The 19,933-nt window shown below is 37.8% G+C and overlaps 1 protein-coding gene and 1 long non-coding RNA gene across 3 annotated transcripts in view; one reads left to right on the forward strand and one right to left on the reverse strand.

Moving 5' to 3' along the window:
• FGD6 (FYVE, RhoGEF and PH domain containing 6) overlaps nt 1–19,933 on the forward strand; it is a 72,303-nt gene that overhangs the window by 23,902 nt on the left and 28,468 nt on the right. For both annotated transcript variants that reach the window (XM_086887720.1, XM_086887721.1), the window contains exons 3-8: nt 5,409–5,556; nt 8,272–8,339; nt 8,432–8,462; nt 16,871–17,022; nt 17,771–17,927; nt 18,576–18,663. In XM_086887720.1, the coding sequence (XP_086743846.1) occupies nt 5,409–5,556; nt 8,272–8,339; nt 8,432–8,462; nt 16,871–17,022; nt 17,771–17,927; nt 18,576–18,663 (644 nt within the window). The remainder of the gene's footprint in view (nt 1–5,408; nt 5,557–8,271; nt 8,340–8,431; nt 8,463–16,870; nt 17,023–17,770; nt 17,928–18,575; nt 18,664–19,933) is intronic.
• On the reverse strand, nt 4,317–6,299 carry LOC147653585 (uncharacterized). The gene is made up of 2 exons (XR_015286458.1): nt 6,134–6,299; nt 4,317–5,620 (listed from the first exon to the last, which is right to left on the reverse strand). It is a non-coding gene; the product is annotated as an uncharacterized LOC147653585 (long non-coding RNA).

Here is a 19,933-nt window from a genome sequence, read left to right on the forward strand (position 1 = left end):
TATGGTTGCTTCCTAGAACTGATTTTCTTTTTCCAAAAACCTGCAGTAATTAAATAATAAAAGACAGTGGACTGTCTTTAAAAAGGAGCATTAAGCAAAAGCAGAAGAAATTCACTAAACAAAACAAAAGGGTTATTAAACAAGTATTGATTTCACTTTTGCTTTGAAGGAGCATCTTCTGTTGTTTGGGCACCAAATCAGGGAATTACTTCCTAAGTTGTTTCGGGACATTAATTCGAGCTCTGTGTTTACAGTCCTTCCTTGAAAGGGATTCTGAATTTAGATAGGACCAAGCAGAAAAGGTTCCATAGAACATTTTATTTCTTTAGGTCTTTGACTGTTGCATTTTCCCAGAAGTGTACAACTAGGGTTCATGGGGGGAATACTTACAGCTACTTAGTGAGGCATACTTAGAGCTACTGGGAGTATGATGGGCCATGAGAAAAATAATGTTATATCAGCTATTGCCTTCACAAGAGAACCAGTGCACTTTTAGGTCTTAAAAAGCCAGCAGGTGAATGTGCCTTAATTACTAAAATTGCTTGCAGGGAATGGTGATGTTAAAAATTGAAAATGGATAAGCACTAATAATAATTGCTTGCTCTCTGGAGGGAAAATGAGGTGTAAGCAGCTGCGAAAAGATTGTGAAATGCTGTAATGAAATGAGAAGGATTTGAGATGAAATATTATAATGGGGCCTTTTTAGTTGCTCTCTGAAGTTATGGTGTGTATTTTTTAGTTGAATAGGAACTTCAGTTTGTATAATTCTGCCTGTATGCTTTAAGCTTGCTTTAAAAATAAATAAACAAACATAAACACCCACAAAAAACATGCAATAAAATACTGGAGGAAGAGACAGAAGGATAAAGCAGAGTATACTGGAGACTCCTTTTAGAACAACAAAAGGATGAGAAATTAAGAGTGTAGCAGAGTGTTGTGTTCATTCAGCATTCCTACGTATTTTTATTACTTACTGAAAGTAGGAAAAAGATCTAAAAATAATGAAGATCACAAGGAAATGTGTGTAAAGCAGTAGTGTGGATGAATCTATTTCAGCAAATACTTTGGAGCTGTGGAAACTAGCTTTAGTAGTTATGGTGATGCTAACACTTGAAGTCATTCCAATATACTATAAAATACTTAATGTTGGAGCATTCCATGGCAGAGAATCTTCCTGAATGATTTCAGTCAACCTTAAAATACTATTTGCCTTCTAAAGGAGTTGAAAACAGAGACTGAAATGTTAATTGTGACTTCAGGTTATAGTGCCCTATGCAGGGTCCAAATCAACAGTGTCTGAAAGTGAAGCCACAGGAGCATTTGAAGTTTCTATAAGACAAAATATTCTGAACTAGTCTTGGTCATCTCTTGAAGACAATAAATGGTTTTTATGCTGATTCCCAGTGGTAATAGTCTGATGGCAATTTTTGACAGTTTATCTTGCTGGTATGTCTTGCTAGGACCAGCATGTTTTAAGTCATTAGTGTTTTACTATTGCAATAGGAAAATACAGCACAACATATATATGCATCATCCCATAAGCCGTTCATTCCAAGGCAAACTAATGGTTCCTTCATTTTATGTATCAAATAAAAAAGCCCCACATCTATATTTAGATAACTTGCTCACGAGATATGGCAAGATGTTCTTACTCAGTGCACAGCACAGTGAGTTGGCAGGGCTGGTGTTTCACATGACTGATAATGCAGAAGTTTCTATCAGTATTGCTGTGGGTAGGACAAAGAATCGCGATGAAGAGGGAACAAGATAGAGACAGTTCACAGTATCCCCAAAATACCTATCAGAAGAGCCACTTAAAATAAGCCTTACTGCATGCTTGTGGTATTTTGGAGAAGGGGGATTAATATGTGTTAGAAAAGATTGTTTATTTAAAGATTTAATACTATTTCCAAAGGCAGTTAAAATGCAAGAGACTTCACTTTATCCAGAGATAACTTAAAGAGAACCATACATACAGTTGTGTTGTAGATGACTTCAGAGGTAAAAGTACTGAAAAGAGTAATCAGTAAATACAAACCTGCTTTCTGTTTCACCAGAAAAGGCATTTACCATGGAAGGTTAAGGTGTGATGTATGAAGAGAATTGCGTGTTATTCAGCACATGGCTGATAAACACAAATGAACGCAGTAACTCTGTCCCCATTTTCTATGAGGAAGAGGACACAACTGCAGATACTACCAGGAAGGTATCTACCCCTGGCTTCAGTATTACATCCTGTCCCTGAACTGGTGGCTAGTTTTGGCTGAGGCTGAACTGACTCTTGATCATTAATCATCTAATCATCCAATGTGTTTTTTCTTTGAAAAGAAAAGAAGGGAAAAAGTATTAAAAATACCACTAAAAAAAACCCTCAACAAGATGTATCATGTGGAAGAACCAGAGGGCTGTGATAAAAGTGGATAAAATACTGTATGTAAGATTTTATACGTGGTTCTCTCAGCTGTCATAGCTTCCTTTACATGAATAGTAGGTGCATAAGCACCACAAAGGCCAGAAAAGGAGCCTAGTGCTTAGTGCTTGTGATTTATAGGGAGAAAAAACCTATTAAGTGAGTGGCTGGCATTTGTGGACACTTATTACACATCCTAAATTATCACTAGTAAATTATTAAAATTTTTAAGTAGTCTTTATTTTTTACTGCAACTTTCTATTAGATAAACTGATTAATCTTATGTTTAGAAGAAGCTTCACACAACACATGCCAGCTAGTTTGTTCCTCATCCTTCAGTGGTGAGGGGATTGTGTTTGTGCAAGAAAAATATAGAATACCTGGAAGCATTCTGGTTGCTGACTTCCAAAAGGGTGGATTTTCTAAAACTCCTAAGTTTTGGCACAGCTGCTCTGAAAAGTTTAAATGGAAAATGACAACAAAATCTGGGAGTGGGCATCCAGTAGAATATGCTGAGGCAAAAGAACAGTGATGTCACAGGTGTGAAAACAATGTTTTCTTGATGAGAAGGAATCTCAGTTAAAGGAAATTAAAACAGGAATTAAAAGAGCACTATGGCTAGGAAAAAGGGCAATAAAATATCTAGTAGCAAAAATAGACATTAATGAATAATGGACTAAAAAGTGTATTCCTCTGACCAGTGTGGTCAGAGACAAAGCATTTAATATATTTTGTAGTGGGGAAAAACATTCCCTTGATCAGAGATAGATTCAGTGACAGACATGGATGGCAAAGCTGAGTAATTTAGTAAAGGAAGAAACAGTAGTAATTTCTGTTGCAGGTTTTGACTAAAGCTGGGGCATATATCTACTTCATGTCATGCTACTGATATAATAAAGATGTTTGTCATAATAAAAGAATGTGAGGTGACATCTGCTAAAGTAAATATTCTCAGCTGACTGTGACTTATAGAAACTAGACAAGGAGTTTTGTGAATTGCTGAAGTTAATGAATAACTGCAGAAACCTTAATTTCCTGCTAGCATGATTCTGGGGAAATCTCCAGTAAAAAGCTGTCTTTTTTGCCTTCCTGAAGCGCCTGGAGACTCCATGGGAACTGTCCCTGGCATATACCATATGCTGTTGTCATCAGCACTCATCTCTCTGGTGCCTGCTGTCTTCCTGCATAAAGCTGATAATTTCCAAACCCAAGTAAAGGGGTGTCTCTCTGCACCTAGGGTGCTGCAGTTGTGGCTCAGGACCTTGTTGAATTCGGTGATGAGCTTACAGGCGCCTTCCTCCTCCCCCCCCCCCCATTCAGTTCTGGGAGACAGTAGCTGCTTGGGAGTTTCCCAAGTCCTTCCTGTGTTGTCATAATAGAATCAGGTTATTTTAATCTTCTCTGTCTTCGTGGTTGACCAAGGTCTGTCCACAGGCCAGCTAATCTTTATCTCCAAATATATTTCTATTTGTGATCAGCATTTTTGTGTTAGCTTGTTTTTATCTTGAGCATTGAGTAATAAACGTTTGGCTGTAGCAGAATCCCCTTTCTTGAATGCTGGACATTCTTGCTGAGGGTGCCCCCAGTCCCACTGTTTGTCACTGAAAAACGTGTTTAACAGTGCCAGTTCCAATACTGAACCTGAGCCCTGATGAATACTTTTGCTTTTCAGATTGCTGGCAGACACCTTCTGTGGGATCCATGGTGACAGGTTTTCTTTCTGGCAGCTATCACAGATAGAGGTGGCAAGTCTGAATAGTCACCCTCCATCCCTGCTTTCCTCTGATTCAAAGCAAGGAGAAAAACAGTCTCCTTGCTAGAAAAACTATTCCTTCCCTTGGGAGCAGAGGGCCAGGTACATGGAGAAGTCTGTAGCCCTGGTAGTTGCTGGCTGTGCAAAATTAGGTGTTGGCTGCAGCAGCTTGTGGACAAGGGTTCCTAGATTTGCTTTTTGTTTTGCAGGATAGCTAATCAATTTTGGCTCATGTCAAAAATCTGTAGCATCCCAACATCTTTTTTGCAGACCTTGAACACAGGTCTTAGTGTTTCATAGATTCTTAGATAGCTTTAGTGTAATTGGAGATTATTAGATATTCTTAAGGATTAAAAGTAGGAGCCCAGAGATTTGCTGTGCTTCCATGTAACCTTTCAAAAACTTAAGGTTGTTTCCTCTAGTCTGTTTTCCTATTTATCTTTCCCTACCCCTTTTTTATTTTCTTCTAGAATTGCATTTCTTAAATCTCTACTGAAGTTGTCAAGGCTAGTTAGAGGAAGGAGATTGTGTGCCTGTCTCATGTAATTCCTGTATTGCAAATATGGCTGAAGCTAATAAAAAGAGACCTCTATAATGATCGTACAGCAGCAGAACAAGGTTATGTTTTATAGCTTTGACAGCTATCCAAAAGGTGTCTGTTTCTGAGGGATGGGTGTTCTTAACAGAAAAAGATTCTGCTTTCCTGCTTTGAAGAAGAATTGTTGGACAGAATGGTTATGATATTGACGTCACTGATGCAGTTGTTTAGCATATGCATTGAGACACAGTCCCATATGTATGCATGCATCTAGAATTTCACACAGAAAGCTCCAGTGTGAGTACCATATCTGGAACAAGTCCTGCTACCGCAAGATAGAGGATAGCAAAATGGCTGTGATCTTTCTTTATCCTGGCACACAGTACAAATGTCGCTCTATACATGTGCATAGCAATAAGGGTATAGATTTATCAGACTTTGTTGTTAGGCAAACTCCGATGGACACGAAACATATAAATACTCCAAAGGTACTGTGGCTTTTGCTTGCTGTCAATGAGCATTGTATTAATAGTAGCATAAATAAAATGATGCAGAGTTACAAGTCCACTGTGGAAAAGCCTCAGGCTGTTGTAATCTTCAGACTACCCACTACTATAGGTTTCTGATACCAAGTAGATACTTTATTGTGGATTAAAGCAGAAAGCTCTTTACATAAATGAAGTATGATGTATATATTTTAATATTAGGTCCTTAGAAGAACATCATGATCATCCCAACGTGGTAATGGGAGATCTTCAGTCAGATGAAGAAGATATCATGAACAGTTCTGATGAAGATGATGACACAAATTCTGATTCCAGCAAAGGGGAAACTGATCTTCAAGAAGATAAACAGGTATCTTTTTATCTTTATCTTCTGAAGCTATTCCTCAGTCTTGCAGTATTTCATAAGTTGTAACCTGTTGGGATATTTTCAAATGTAAACCATCTGTTGCCTGTTGAGGTCTGACCTTCTGTTACCTTCTGTGAGTGCTAGCTTGGAGTGATTTTCCTTATTTTAATCTTACTTCTTCTTCAAATGAGAAGCAGGAAGACAGTGTTAAGTACTCTGAATTAAATGAAGTTATGAGGGTCCTGTCTCTCCCTCTGGAGGTACCCATGGTCTTACTTTCTCAGTCCTGGACACCCTGTAATCAGCCTGCCTGTAGACCAGTGCCTCTCCTCAGCACCAGTCTCAGCAGCTGTTTCCTTTGATAGTAGTTGTATCTGCTTCCTTCCTTTAAAAATAATTTAAAAACAAAACAAAAACAAAGCCCCAACAAGATAAACAGAAAAACCCAATGAAACCTTATAGTGCTGGAAGAGATGACTTGGCATGGTGGGCCCGAATGTTGTTAAACCAAATGAGAGGACTAAACTGGGAAAGAGTCAAGGGAAAATCTTGTTCCCTGTAAAACTAAAGAAGACTTTACCTGTATAGAAGCTAACTTGCGTGCCTCTGGAATTGCCCTCAACCTTTCACAGTGGAGTTCTACAGGAAAGCCTCCCTATTAGGAGGGCTCTCAGGCAGGTTTTATGGAGTAATTCAGTGCTTGCTGTGAGGCATCTGCTGTTGCTGGCTTCAGCTGCCTGCGGCACGTGCAGCCGGCAGCTGGGAATTAACAACCAACTTCCTCACAGCGAGAGCAGCTGCAGAGGAGAATGAAGCAGTCTCTGCATCGGTCATCAGCTGGGCTTGTTTCATTTTTCCTTACCGCAAGCATGTGGCTGTTTTGATGCTTTATATCTGTTAGGGGACTTACAGGGCTTCCTTCCAGTGTTGTGCCGGAGAGCCTTATTTGTATCCCTTTGGTTCTCCCATTAGAGACTCTCAGAGCCAGAGTATCTTTGTCTGAGCAAATGCAAAGTGGCCCTTTCAGTGCCAGCTGGTATGTGAAAAGTCTTTCAAATGAGGTTGAAAACAGGCTGTGATACTTTGTTTTGTAATTGTTTAGCGGTAGCATCTTGTTCTCAAAATACTAATTTTCATCTCATTTGCAACTGACACATCCACAGTGATGGCAGATACCTTGCTCTGCATAATTGACTTACTTGTGAATTCAGTCTTGCAGGGAGCCTGTCAGCTGTGCTTTCTAAATAGGCACAGAGGCCTGAGAATAGGTGTTACAATATTATCTGAATGCAATTGACCCACACTGGATAGATCTGTGTTCTTTAGCAATAAGTTTAATTTCATAAGTAAAATTCCAGATCTGTGTGCAGATGTCTATCTATATAGTATATAAAATAAATAATGTATTTAGCACATATGTGCTGTTATACAAAATTATTTAATTTAGAAATTAATTTTATTTCAGTAATTAGGTGTGGTGTCATTTGAATTCCAATGAAAAATTTTAATTTAGATTTATTTTTTATTTTGAATACAACAATACCATTAAAACCAACCTATGAGTACTATCTGTTCCATGGTTTATTTTCCAGTACTTGGCACTAATTTATAGGTTTTGAGAAGAACTAAATCTTCAGAGAAATCTTGCAACGTTAGTGCTTATGCACCAAAGTTTTGTGGATAAAATGCCACTGGTATCTGATTTTCTAGATAAACTGTTCAGTGCTCATATTCTACCATATTCAATACAGCCTTCCCAGGAGTTCCATCTCACTTGAGTTGTATATCCTGTGATTTTTTTAGGGCTCCTCATCATCTCTTTCTTTGTAGCCCATTAATGGAAGCCTGAATGTGCAATAGATGTGACAGCTGGCAGCAGAGAAGCATATGGCAAATCAGGAGAGCTGTTTTGGAGAAAGGTGTTCCATCTGATGGGAATCGTTACACTACACACGTTACACATGGAAGTTACACTGTGTAGCATACACATTTGCATCCCAATGCCTGCCCCATTTGCTCTGTTATACCTATTCCCTCTGTCTGATGTTGGACAGTGCCATTGGTTTTTTGGAAGCCAAATATGCATGTGAAACCCAAAATCATCTCCACAGTGTTTCAGGCAGATGACAAGGCTCACATATCTGCATCTTTGGAGTACAGTTGCTATGTATTCCAGCAGCTCCGTTAGTAGATTGTCAGAAACTGGCTTTTCTCTTCAATGTGATTTTTTTTTTTTTTTCTCCTGTCATCTTGTTTTTCAGTAAGGAAAATGTATGTCTTTTAAAATGTTTCTGAAACACATTTGAGTTCACTGAAAATATTACTGTTGCTGTATTAATCAGAAAAAAAGGAAATCAAATAAGATAGAAATACTACCTGTACTTTAGTACTTTTGCTAAACCAGTAATTGTTGTTTGCTAGGACTTCATTCATTATGGCCTTCAGTGCTTTGTGTAATAATTAAAAGAAAAGGCTGACAGTGTTGTAAAAACTGCCCCTAGCTAATATTGTTGTTTCCAGATACAAGCTAAATTGATTTTCTCACAGATCCTGAAAAACCAGAAGATGTCAAAGCCAAGAGATTTCAAAGCAGTATGAAGTGTTTTTCTCAGAAGTAACTATCAAATAATTACATTGAATTTAAGGAACTAACAGCTGGAAATAATCTTTATGACAGTTTTAGTAGATGTGTAGTGTAACATGTAATTTCATTTGCAGGGTAAGGCAGCTGGAAAGAAAACAAAGGTTTACCATATTGCTAAGGAGATCATGAGCTCAGAGAAAGTGTAAGTGTCAATGCTACACTTAATAAATACTCAATTTATTTTAATTGGGCAATTAAAATGTAACTGTTTGCTTTTTCTTGCTTTTCTGATAGGTTTGTGGATGTGCTAAAGCTCTTACACATTGTAAGTACTTAAAAAAAAACAGTTTCCTCTTCTATTTGTTTAATCTATTAAAGTTTTATATTTAGGCTTTATGGTAGTGACTGTGCCTTTTTTTCTGCTGCATCTACATATTCAAAATATAAAAATTAATCTAATTAAGCTGAACTTTAAAGTTTCACATTTTACATAATGCATGAATATTTTGCTGGTTTCTTCTGGATCTCCTTAATAATTTATGCAGTTTCCAGTTGAGTGTGGGTATTGAATACTGAAAATTGAAGATATATCAATTTATGTTAATGAGGGTCATATTTATGAGCCAGCTTGTACTGGCTTATAAATATGTTCACAGCAACAAAAAGCTTTTGGTTAGAATAAGTCCTTAAATGGTGGGGGGAAAGCAGAAACAAATTATTTTTAAAATGTTACATTAAAATGCACATTCTTGAAGTAATCCAGCTAATAGCTCTAATGGTGCATCCATCACCAAGGCAGTGTATTTTTTTGAGGCTGCAGTTCCTTGACAGAGGTTTGCTTTCTGATAACACTTGTGATTGTAGTTTCTGCAATGTGTTGTACGCAGCAAGGGTTAAGTATTTAATCTGTGTTTGTGCAGATCAGTCATCTGTAAAGCATGCTGTGTTGAAGGTGATAATAGGAAATTAATGAAGAAATTTTCTTTCTCTAGCTCTGTTTTGTGTGTTTTCTGTCAGGTTTGAAATGATATGTGTTTGTACCATTTTGTTACTCTATTAAGTGCAAACATAGTGTTTTTTTCCTTGGGCAGCAGAAGTGGTTATATTGCAAACAGATGCATTGGTCTATCTCAGTCTCTTGAGAAGTGTGTTCTGTGAAACTGAGAACAAAGGATCTTATAGATTGTTGTATACCAGAAATTTTTTTCAGGGAACAAAAAACTCACCACATCTTTTGCTGATTTCTCTTTTGCTTTCCTCCTAGTAAATGATTTTCTGGTTCTGTTCAAGCTTGGTTTTTAAGAGCTGGCTTAGTCAGTTGCAGCCAATATATAATTTATATTCAATATGGTTTCTAATACAGAACTCAAATACTGGTAAAAGAAAGAGAGTTGTCCTAGGCAAGTTTTAAGCTATGTAATTTTAAATTATCATATTTTTCGGACATCTAACTTATTTTTTTGAGGTATCTTTGCTTTTCAGTGTACCAGCTTTTAGGTAATATGTGCAGTGCTGGAAGAAAGGCTGCTGGTGAGGAGGATGCAGGCAAGCAGAAGAACAATGTGAGAAAGAGAAGAGTGGAGAGCTTAGGAAGTTTCCAGGATAAAGCTGTCCCCACAGTGTCAATGTGCAGTGGTGTAGGATGTGTTTTGCTTTTCCTTTAATGGATAACTTGCAACTCTATCCATGACAGTCTGCTAGTTTTTAGCTGCCAAATAAAAACTATTAGAAGTGTTTTTGTTGGCTAGCAATAACAATCAACATGTATTCAGCCTGGTCTAACAGGGAGGATGTTAGACTAGGAGTTTAGGAAATACTTTGTCCTGAACATGTCAGTTGGCCTGCAGCAGGAACCTTGGTGAGTGTCCTTGTAAGAGAGGGCACTGGTTTTGAGGCTCTGTGTGTGTGTGCATTCTTCGTTAAATAAAAACTGCCATAGCTGAGAAAGGTGGCAGATGCCCAGTTTATTTCCACAGAGTGGTATGCCTGAGTATTTGTGTGGTTTTCACACTCATTATTAAATCAGTTGATTTAATTATATATTTCTTACGGATAATATTTTAATGATGATAAAGCTATCCTTTTGATTTTGATGTGCACTGACCACTTTGGCTTGCTAATTACCAGTCAAGCAACCTCTGACAGATTTTTGATTTAGAACTTAGATTCTCCTCAGACTGGGCTCTTTTAGCCATAGTAAATTTTTGGCTTATCAGGGGATGCTCCATTGCACCTTCTGATCCATCTATTAGTGGTTTTCCACTTAAATTTTAGTGACTAATTCCATTACCAATGATCTGAAAGGAATATACTCTCCTCAGTATATTTTACTAATGTCAGCTAAATGTATCACATGGCGCCAAGGAAGTGGACTGTTGATGTAAGAAAGAACTTTTTAATTTGCTTCATCTTAGGGCCTTTGAAGTGGAATCTAAAGCAGTTGAGGAGGTAGGAATGTGACTGCAAGCTGTTTATAAGTACCTCTGACATTTTTTAGCACTTTTTTTCTTTTATGTTGACAAAGTCAAGTTAGGTGGAGCAACTCTTCCAAGATACCACAGAATGCCAGCCTGTGTGGACCCTGTCACACACTACATCTGACTGCTTCTGATGAAGACACACTGCAAAACTATAAACACTTGGTGATACTTGTATAAATACTAAACAAGCTGGTCATAACAGAGATAAGGGACTCACCTGGTTTTGCACACAGAGTCTCAGAAGCAGCAAATGGGGTTGCTTGAGGATGTAATCAAACACTGGATGTAATCTTGAATTCTGTTTCAGTTACAGTATTTCTGTTACAGTGTTAGTGCTTTTTTTAGGGCAAGATTTCAGTAAAATGCTTTTAGAAACTCCTGGAAACAAAGGACCTTAAATCACACTAGCTCTTCTGTATGCATATCTGTGAGATGCATTGCCTCCTGAGAGTAAACAAGGTTGAGAATATGGGAGAAGTGCTATTTTTTCCTAAGGACACTTGCAGGAAAAAGAAACAGTGAACTGGGTGTAAAACACAAGTGACATAAGAAAAACAAGCTTATCACTTCTCTCTGAGTTGCCCTGCGCCTAAAAAACACCCAGTGTTCCTGGAAAAAGGAACAAGGCAGGATTGGTGCTCTTTGTACTTCTTTCTTGTGAGATTCTTTGGAGATGGTTTGCTTTGCATGAGTGAGAGGACCTTCTCAGCAGCACCCTGGCACTGAGGGTAAGCTGCCTGGCTTATTTGTTGTCATTTTTTTGGTACAGTTTTGCTCTGAATTTTGTTCTTTTGCCAGAACCCTCTGCTCTTTTTGTTTTTCCACTCTTTTTGATTCTGTTTCCTCCCTGCTGCTGAGGTATAAGCAGCAAGGCTTCTGGTCCAGCAGAGAAACTTGGGTTTTTGAGATTACTCCTTCGACTGCAAGGCTTAGTGTGTAACTTTTTGCTGTGTGTTAAGAAAAACTTAGGCCTGCAAGCTTTTGCCTGAGCCTTTAAACCTGTGCTTCTGACTTAGACCCCTATTCTGTCCATGTTTGGACTCTGAGACCAAGTAAGTAGGAGCTTATCAGTAGGCACCTCTTAGCATTTCTGCAGACACAAGATCAACCTCTTATTGCAGAGGGCAGATTGTTTTCTCTTGTGTGTCCTTGCAGAGACACAAGAGTGAAAAATTCTGGTTTAATGTTTCTATTTTTCAGAAGAAAATGGCAATGTTCTGTGTATAAAAACTATATATAGTTTATATTTATGTGTGTGCATATATGTAAACTAATGTCTATTGTAGCAAGTATTATGAAGAATAATTCATAGTTGATTTGGAGAAAGAATGTAACAAAAAATAGAATAGCTATGGCCTTTGGAGCAAAGTTCTGATCTCTGGTCCTGGCTTACGACAGACTTACTGTTTGATTGTGAAAAATTCTCTCAACATCCAACTCCTTTTTATCCATCTACATAATTTCAATGTTTGACCAGTCTGAGGTGCATATGTTGATAAATATTTAGTCTCTGAAGTACTTTAGAACTGCTGAGACATTTGACAATGAGTTGTAACTGTAGTCCTTTTACTAAGAAGACTAATAAAATAGTTTTCATTTAGAAGAAAGTATTGTTCTACTATTTATCCTATTGTCTGAAATAGCATTCTGGGAATAAGCCACAGTCAAATCATTGATTATTGAAAAAAAAAGTCAACTACATTATTTTGTTGAAGACCTATAAATTATTTTATTACCTGAGAATAAAGGTGTGGAACAGCTTGGCAGCTTTCTAAAAGTAATGACATATGTTTGAAAAATGTTATGATCCACACTTAGTCATAGTCATAGTCTTGGTTAACTATAGTTACTGTAGTTTAACTTAGCAGTTTATGGCTGATAGTCTGACTCTAGCTAGGAGTGTCTATTTATATTTTAAATAATCTATTTATGAAATCTTCTGTAGCTGTATTGCTAAGCTGTCATGTTTACAGTTTGTCACATCTAGCAGCCTGGCTGTTGTGAAACTTCCTCTTCTTCCCTCCTCCTTCCCCATAGGATGTCTGTGTGTTTGTGTATTCCTTGAAAAGTATCCAAGTGCAAACCTACTTTTTTCCCTAAATTAAACTGATACTTGAGCTATCTGCAGGTGTATTTAGCTGGGGAATTTGTTCCTCAGTGGAAGGGATTATGACTTTTTTTTTTTTCTGATGGTATGTTTTGGGAGAACAGATCCAAGATGAATATTGGTTGAAAGCTTTAGGAATAGAATACATGACTATGTTCAGATTATGTATTACTTTCTCTTTCTGTTAAATTTCCAAGAAGTTTTAATTTCACCCATTTGAAATTATCTTAATTCAACTATTAGGTATCTGAAGGTACACTTGACCCAGTCAGCAGCTGAATGAGGTTTTAGTGTGCTCAGTACCTCTTTTGGTTTACAACTAAAGTTGTCCTTTACTCCTTAGACTGACACAGGCAGATCACTGTGGGCTGGGAATCCTCTGGTGGGAAGAACTGAGGGATCATGAGTCAGGGCCTTTGCAGAGGGGAAGTGCATGGGCTGATTGCAGATGATTCAGAACAGGGTCAGAATTATTTCAAATATCACAGCTTTTTTGCTTGTTTAAGGAAGTTGCATTGAAGGAGTGGTGTGAGGAAACAAAAGCAGTGATGATGGTAACCTCCTCAAATATGGTTTAAATACTCCACAGCTATATAAGGGGAGTGTATACCAACAAGATAAATAGAATTTCCTACACATTTTCAAGTTGGAAAATGTGTTACTGCCTGTTTTATCAGGCGGTAATTCAGCAACAGTATGTACTCAGAAGCCATTAATATGCCTAGACTGGATTTTCATATGGACGAGTACCCAGTGGGAAGCTGTCTCAGCCTAGCATAAACTAAAACTGTTTCTGGTCTGGAAAGAATGTTCCTTCCAGGGATGGCGATGTGCACTGTCCTCATGAAGTAGCTATGTGAAAACAATTGCCTTTATCTAATCAGTAAAAAGTGATATCAGAGGATTATTATTGGGCCAGAATATAATGTAAAACTAGGAATTGTAAACAAGTATTTCAAAAAATGAACAATAGCCTCCCCACTCCTGGAAGGGAAAAAAAATCTGGTTAAAAGCTGGGATGATAGTATAACTAGCATAATATTTTGGGTTTTGTCATGCAGCATATGAAACATGTCTAGAGTTGCAAATGTTTCTCAGTGAAATAAGCATAATAATTCCAAAGTGTGGCAAGTTTGTTTTCGGATTTTTTTTATTTTATTTTTTATTTTATGTTTTTTTCTGATGAGTAAGATTTCATTATTTCAAAGACCTATTTTTAATTAGAAAATCTGTCATTAAAATTCACTTGTAATGGATTGCTGCATTGCTTCAAACAGAATAATTTCTAGGACAACCTAGGTGATTGCCTTTGAACAGGCTGATGAAAGCAGTGCTCTTCAGCAGTTTTATATAGGACAATGTGCTAAATATGTTTGTAATATAAATCACGTCATGCAGGCATGTATAGATATCAGAGCAATGTATATATTATTTGCAAGAGCAATTCTGCTTTTATTTAACAGTGAACTGATTTAGGTTTAGAAGGAGCTAGGTCTTGGTACTTTAAATTACTTTTACTACAGTTTCTAAGTCATTCATCTACTTGCATTAAAAGTTGTCATCTGAATACTTTCCACCACTTGGGGTGAAATTTCAGGGTTTAGTTTGTAAATTGGCATATTTTATATCTGGTAATTAAAACAGATCTGATCTGTGTTTTGTCCTTTTGGATATGAAATTTCTTTCTCAGAAGGCCAGCACCTTCAAGTGTAAACTCTGTTAATTCCAACCTTGTTACATTTGTTTTTCTTTTCCCACCCCCAATCCCCAGGCATGTGCTCTCAGCATTCAACTCTTGAGTTTATCTCAAGATGAACTTGGCATGACAGTTACTTCACACCCACTACCAGGTTAAAAATAAATCTTAATATGATTACAGTGGCAAATGCATAGTCAGTAGTGAAGATAATTAAAAAAAAAAAAAAAGAAAAAAAAAAAGAGAGCATTGGAATTTAGCTCTTGTTGTTTTGCAGGCTTTTGAAAGGTTCACATTATCTTTCTTCTGTATTTCCTCTCTGCAGCGCTTCTTCAGCTTACTCAGTTGTAGAAGGGGACATAGGGGGTGATGAAGTAAAGTTTGGGTTGGCTGTTTTAATGATAGAGCCTTTCATGGCATAATTTATAAACCATGATGAAGCTGATGGACTTTGTGTCAAGCTAGTTGAAAAACCAAATCTGCATTTGGAAAACAACCTGCAGACTCCTTGAATGTTGTATCTAGAAGTTAAATAAATGCTCTTAACTACAGCTGAGTTTCCTGTGTTATCTAGTGGCGCTTAAACCTGTCTCCCTGCACTCTTTTTGTTGTTTGGTCAGGGGCAAGCCTGGATTGTTGATTATGGTACAGACAAAAGTGCTTTGCTTTTCATCCTGCAAGTTGCCTTATGACATTCAAACTAAATTCTTGTCTCATCCTATGGTAAAATGCATACGGTATATTGAGTGTGCATACAATTGGGGGTAGGGGAAGAATATTATCATAATATGATGACGCATTGTGCATGAAGCTCTCCAAAATGCCTCATTTGAGCTTTTGCCATTGTAATTCCATGTATCATTTCAGTGTTAAGCAATGCCCCAGGGTCAGAAAAACCCATAAGATGCAGCTGGTAGTTAACCTATGTGTCACTAGTCTGCACAGAAGATGTAAACCAGAACATTTCCATATGAATAATGCCATCTGTTTTTTAACTCCTTTGCATTTAGTTCTCAACCTTCCCCCTATTACAGCCAGTGTCCTGTATCTCGTTTCAGTTTCTTGTCAGAGCTGCCCAGTCACAGCCTTTGTGACCCACAGGGTCACAAAGCAAGGAAGCGTGTCTGGAGCTCACGTTGCCCAGAGCTGACGTAATGAGGAGGGAGAGCAGGGGAAAGTTGAGGCTTCAGTTTGAGAGACCCTAAATAGTGCCAGATGCTGGGCTGATAGGATAGCCAGTAAGAACTGTAGTAGTAGACCTGGGAAGAGGGAAAAGGGGGAATTAAGTTTTACTTTTTCCTCAACCTGAGGACCCTACAGGTTTCCAAGGACAGGCGTGGACTCCATGCACATTTAAAAGATAACTTATTACTGTACTTAGAACATTTTGTTGGTCACTTTTTTCAAGATACCTATAGATTGCACATGTGATATTAGGTTTCATTAACCACAAACTCCAAAAGAGCTCTTCTGGATTAATTCTTTTTGCCCAAATTTAAGTGAGACACAGTAATATGTAACACAACGTAATTTATATTTTCTTTTTTGTCAGTTTAGACAGTGTTGTTTTACCAGTGAAATGCTAGATTGCTAAACTTTTTGAAATTTTTATTTGCTTGTGAATAAGGAAAATACCCTGTATAATGGATACTGAGTTTCAATCTTGGCCATGATGATTTGTGTGGGATCAAGATTTAAATTTTGAATAGTTTAATGAGAACCAATGAGCCTCCCTGTTGGGAGCTGGTTATAGCATAAAAATGCTATCAGATCCTTCAAGAGTAAGAAGGGTGCTCCTCCTCCCTTGTAAATGTTTCAAAGGTACTAGTCAGAGTTGACTTTGATCATTGCTAACATTTGAAATCTTGTGATTCCCATGTTGTTACAGTATCTTTTTTGTTAAATGTTAATTTTCCTGAATATAGAAGAGTTGCTACATATGGGAATTTTTTTTTACCCTCCTTTTTGCCCTCCAAAATGGCATTTGTAGATGAGTTATGAACACCAGGATGATTTTTAAGTAAGATTGTGTTATCTGATATAAAAGTTTTGCTTTTTGACTTATATATTTACAAGAAGACACTCAAGGCTGCCAGTAACCTTAACCTTGCAGATACAAGCTTTGTTTAGCTCGCCTTAGTTTCCTCATAAGTAATACTAACACATTTCTTAAGGGCATGTTGTAAAAATAATGAACAACTTCTATATTATGCATACAGGACCAAGAAAGTAAAGCTCCAGTGTCAAACCGAAAGGATTAAGGCAGTCCCGAGGGAGTAAATTGAAGCTGCAGAAAAACATAACCCAGATGGTACCTGCTTTGCCTTTGGTAATAGGGAGCAGTGCCTGGAATGTCTGCGATGAGAACTCTGTTGTGCTCTCTGTGTTGGTACTTTGAAGGCTGTTCACTCATGGCAAGGGGGGTTTCTGTCCTCTTTGTACTCCGGCAGGATTTCCGGGATGCTGTGGCACATGCCTCTAGGCAACTTGGAAAGCCAGTGATTGAGGACAGAATCCTGAATCAGATCCTCTACTACCTACCTCAGCTCTACGAACTCAATCGGGACCTCCTGAGGGAACTGGAAGAGCGATTATCTCACTGGTGATTTTAAATAAAGGGATTCCACTCCTTTGATGTTGAAATTTATCTGAGGGGCTTATCTGACTTCATGTGATCATGGTTTGACTCGTTTGCCTTTCATGTACCTTCCTAAACATCAGAATTTACTTTGAAAGGGTAGGAGATTATTTTTCATTTAGATGTGATTTTGTGCCATTTAGATGCATTCCAAAAGGTCCAAAAGGCATGAAAATACATTTTTATAGCAATCACAGTTTTTATTTGAAATTTCGTTTTTAATTGAAAGTTCTGGTCCCTGCATGAGCATAATAAGTGTACTGATTTCATTAGGGAAAAAGGAGGCTGTTCTGAAGACTGGCTTTTTAGAGGTAATTTAGATCTGCTGATCAGGCACAGCATTGATTGACAGCCACAATCGCCTTGAAGACGATTCTCAGTTACCACTAGTGGGTGGAGCTATACAAAACCTACTGACAAGGGCACTGCAATGGGTAGACTTTTCTCACCTTGAACTAAGGCGTTCAAACAGTTCAAGATCATTTTTAAAAGACTGTATATTAAGTAGTTCTCATCTAATATTAGTGTATTGAAAAACCTAATAAGGTTTTTCAGAATAGCAGTTGAGATGGGCGCCTATCTGCTGTAAGCTTTTTGCTCAGAACATAAACTAGCACATCTTACTCTGAAAAAGAAAGATGCTTTGCTGTAGGGTTAAGAGGTATGCTCTTTTTAGCTCTAATTGCATCTTTTTTGTTGTTCTCGTTTGCAGGCTTGAGCATCAAAGAATTGCTGATATATTTGTTAAAAAGGGTCCCTACCTGAAGATGTATTCAACGTACATCAAAGAATTCGATAAAAATGTTGCATTATTAGATGAACAGTGTAAGAAGAATGCAGGATTTGCAGCAGTAGTCAAAGACTTCGAGGTATTGTACTATTTTTATAAGATGTATCCTGTTTTGTGACTTTTTAGCAGTTGTGATCCTCCACTGAGCTTTAGAAACTATCCTTAATTTGTTTGTATTTTGGTGATGGGGATTTTTTTCTGCAGTCTCAGCTTAAGACAGGACAAAGACAAGAGGCCTTTTGAAGGACTCGGTGTTTCCAATTCAGATTATTTTGAATGCAAATGATAATTAACATTTTTGAAGCATGGATCTTTTAATTCTGTGTTGTCTTTAGATTAATTAAAACTTAGACAGTGAGCACCCCTGTCTTCTCTGCCTTTTTGCCTAATGGGCACTGACAGCGATCACAAAGGAGCATGTTGCCCTTCCTATCCTGTTTCCTTTATTTCTGGGAAGCTTCACCTCTCTTCCTCCTAGGTCAAAGCACCTGTTTTGAATCTACAGGATATAAGTGCTTACTCATGTCTTTCACGCATGGGTAATTTTGCATGCAGTCTTCCACATGGAAATGCTTGCTCTCTAGTGAGGTGCTTAACACTGGCAGTAGCACTTTTCAAAGATAAAAAGCTTATCCAGTATAATCAGTAATCGTTTGTATGCATGTTTTCTTTTGCTGGAACCTTTGACTGCTGTGGAATTGTTATTTATTTTGGGTGTTTCTTTCAGATGAGCCCCCGCTGTGCTAGTCTGGCCCTCAAGCACTATCTGCTCAAGCCAGTTCAGAGGATTCCCCAATACAGGCTCCTGTTGACAGGTACAGTCAAGCTTTTTGCAGGCTTAAGAAGCCAGTCTTGACATGCCCCAGGACACCTGTTTCCAGACAGTTGTATCCATCTGTAAAGTGTGTTTATCTGACTTCAGTATGTGAGGCTTTTTTAAAACATGTCACAATATATAAAGCTCTTTTTAAAACATGGTATGGGTTTAGAGGCTTTTTCTTGCTAATATTGATTGTGGTAATATACACAAACAATGTTTCCAATACTGTGGTGTGTTCTGATGATAGATTCAACCGTACATAGAAAACATGAAAGCTGTGATGGTTTTTGCTTGAATCTGTGGTAATAGGAGCCTGTAATTTCCTCCAAGGGTTGGAATGCTCCTATTCTGCATTGGGTTTTGCCTTTTTGTTTGTTTTCTGGGGCGGATGGAGGTCTAACAAATGAAAAAGGCAGTATGGAAAATTTGAAGGAGGAGAAGAAAGGTATCTATGCAACTGTGAACTTCTAAGTAGTGTCTCCATTTCTCCCCCACCCAGGTGTTTTGTCTGTAAAATCCATTCTCTTTTAAAGGCAGAACACATGTTTTTAGTGCATACCAGTAAGTGCTTAAGACTTGCTACCAGAGTCAGCTTAGGAGCTGATTTGGAGCTAGAAAATCTGGGCTCTGTACCCTGCTCTGTCACTGGCATGTTTGGCTGGCCTTGAGCAAGTCATCTCCATAATGCAGTGAGGGTTTTTGTCTGTAAAGGGAGGGCAGTGACAGAGGCCTCCTTTGTGAAGTATTTTGGGATGTGTTTGTTGTAAGAGGGGGATGGCTCCTGTAAGGATTTGGAAATACTTAAGGCATTGTTTTTGAAAGCCATTGCTTCTTGATGAGCAATTTAAAAATAGCTTCTGTTTATGTAGTAACTGCAAAATAAAATGCTCTGTGACCTTTTTTTTTGGCTCTGTAGCAGCTCATTGGCATTTCCCCAGCATGTACTTAGACTAGTGATGCTGTGGTAGATTCAGACTTAAGTGTTATAGAGCAGTTACCAAAAGTTATTAACATTAACTTTTTCATTTTAATCATCTCATTAAACTCAAGGTGTTGAAAAAAGGTGGAGAACTCTTACTAAATGGAATATTCTGTAGGGAAAAGTCTTAATGATACTTAACTGATTAAATCAACCCATAAAACAGCATTTGGGACTTGCTTTATTTTAGAAGGATACTCAGAGCATGGTATAGTTTGTTATACACTTCGAAATCAGTGGAGCCTTGGGTAAGTTCAAAGGTTTTAATTGGAACAGAATTTAGTTG

Source organism: Cyanistes caeruleus, chromosome 4, assembly GCF_971803275.1.
Source record: "Cyanistes caeruleus chromosome 4, bCyaCae1.hap1.1, whole genome shotgun sequence".
NCBI lineage: Eukaryota > Metazoa > Chordata > Aves > Passeriformes > Paridae > Cyanistes > Cyanistes caeruleus.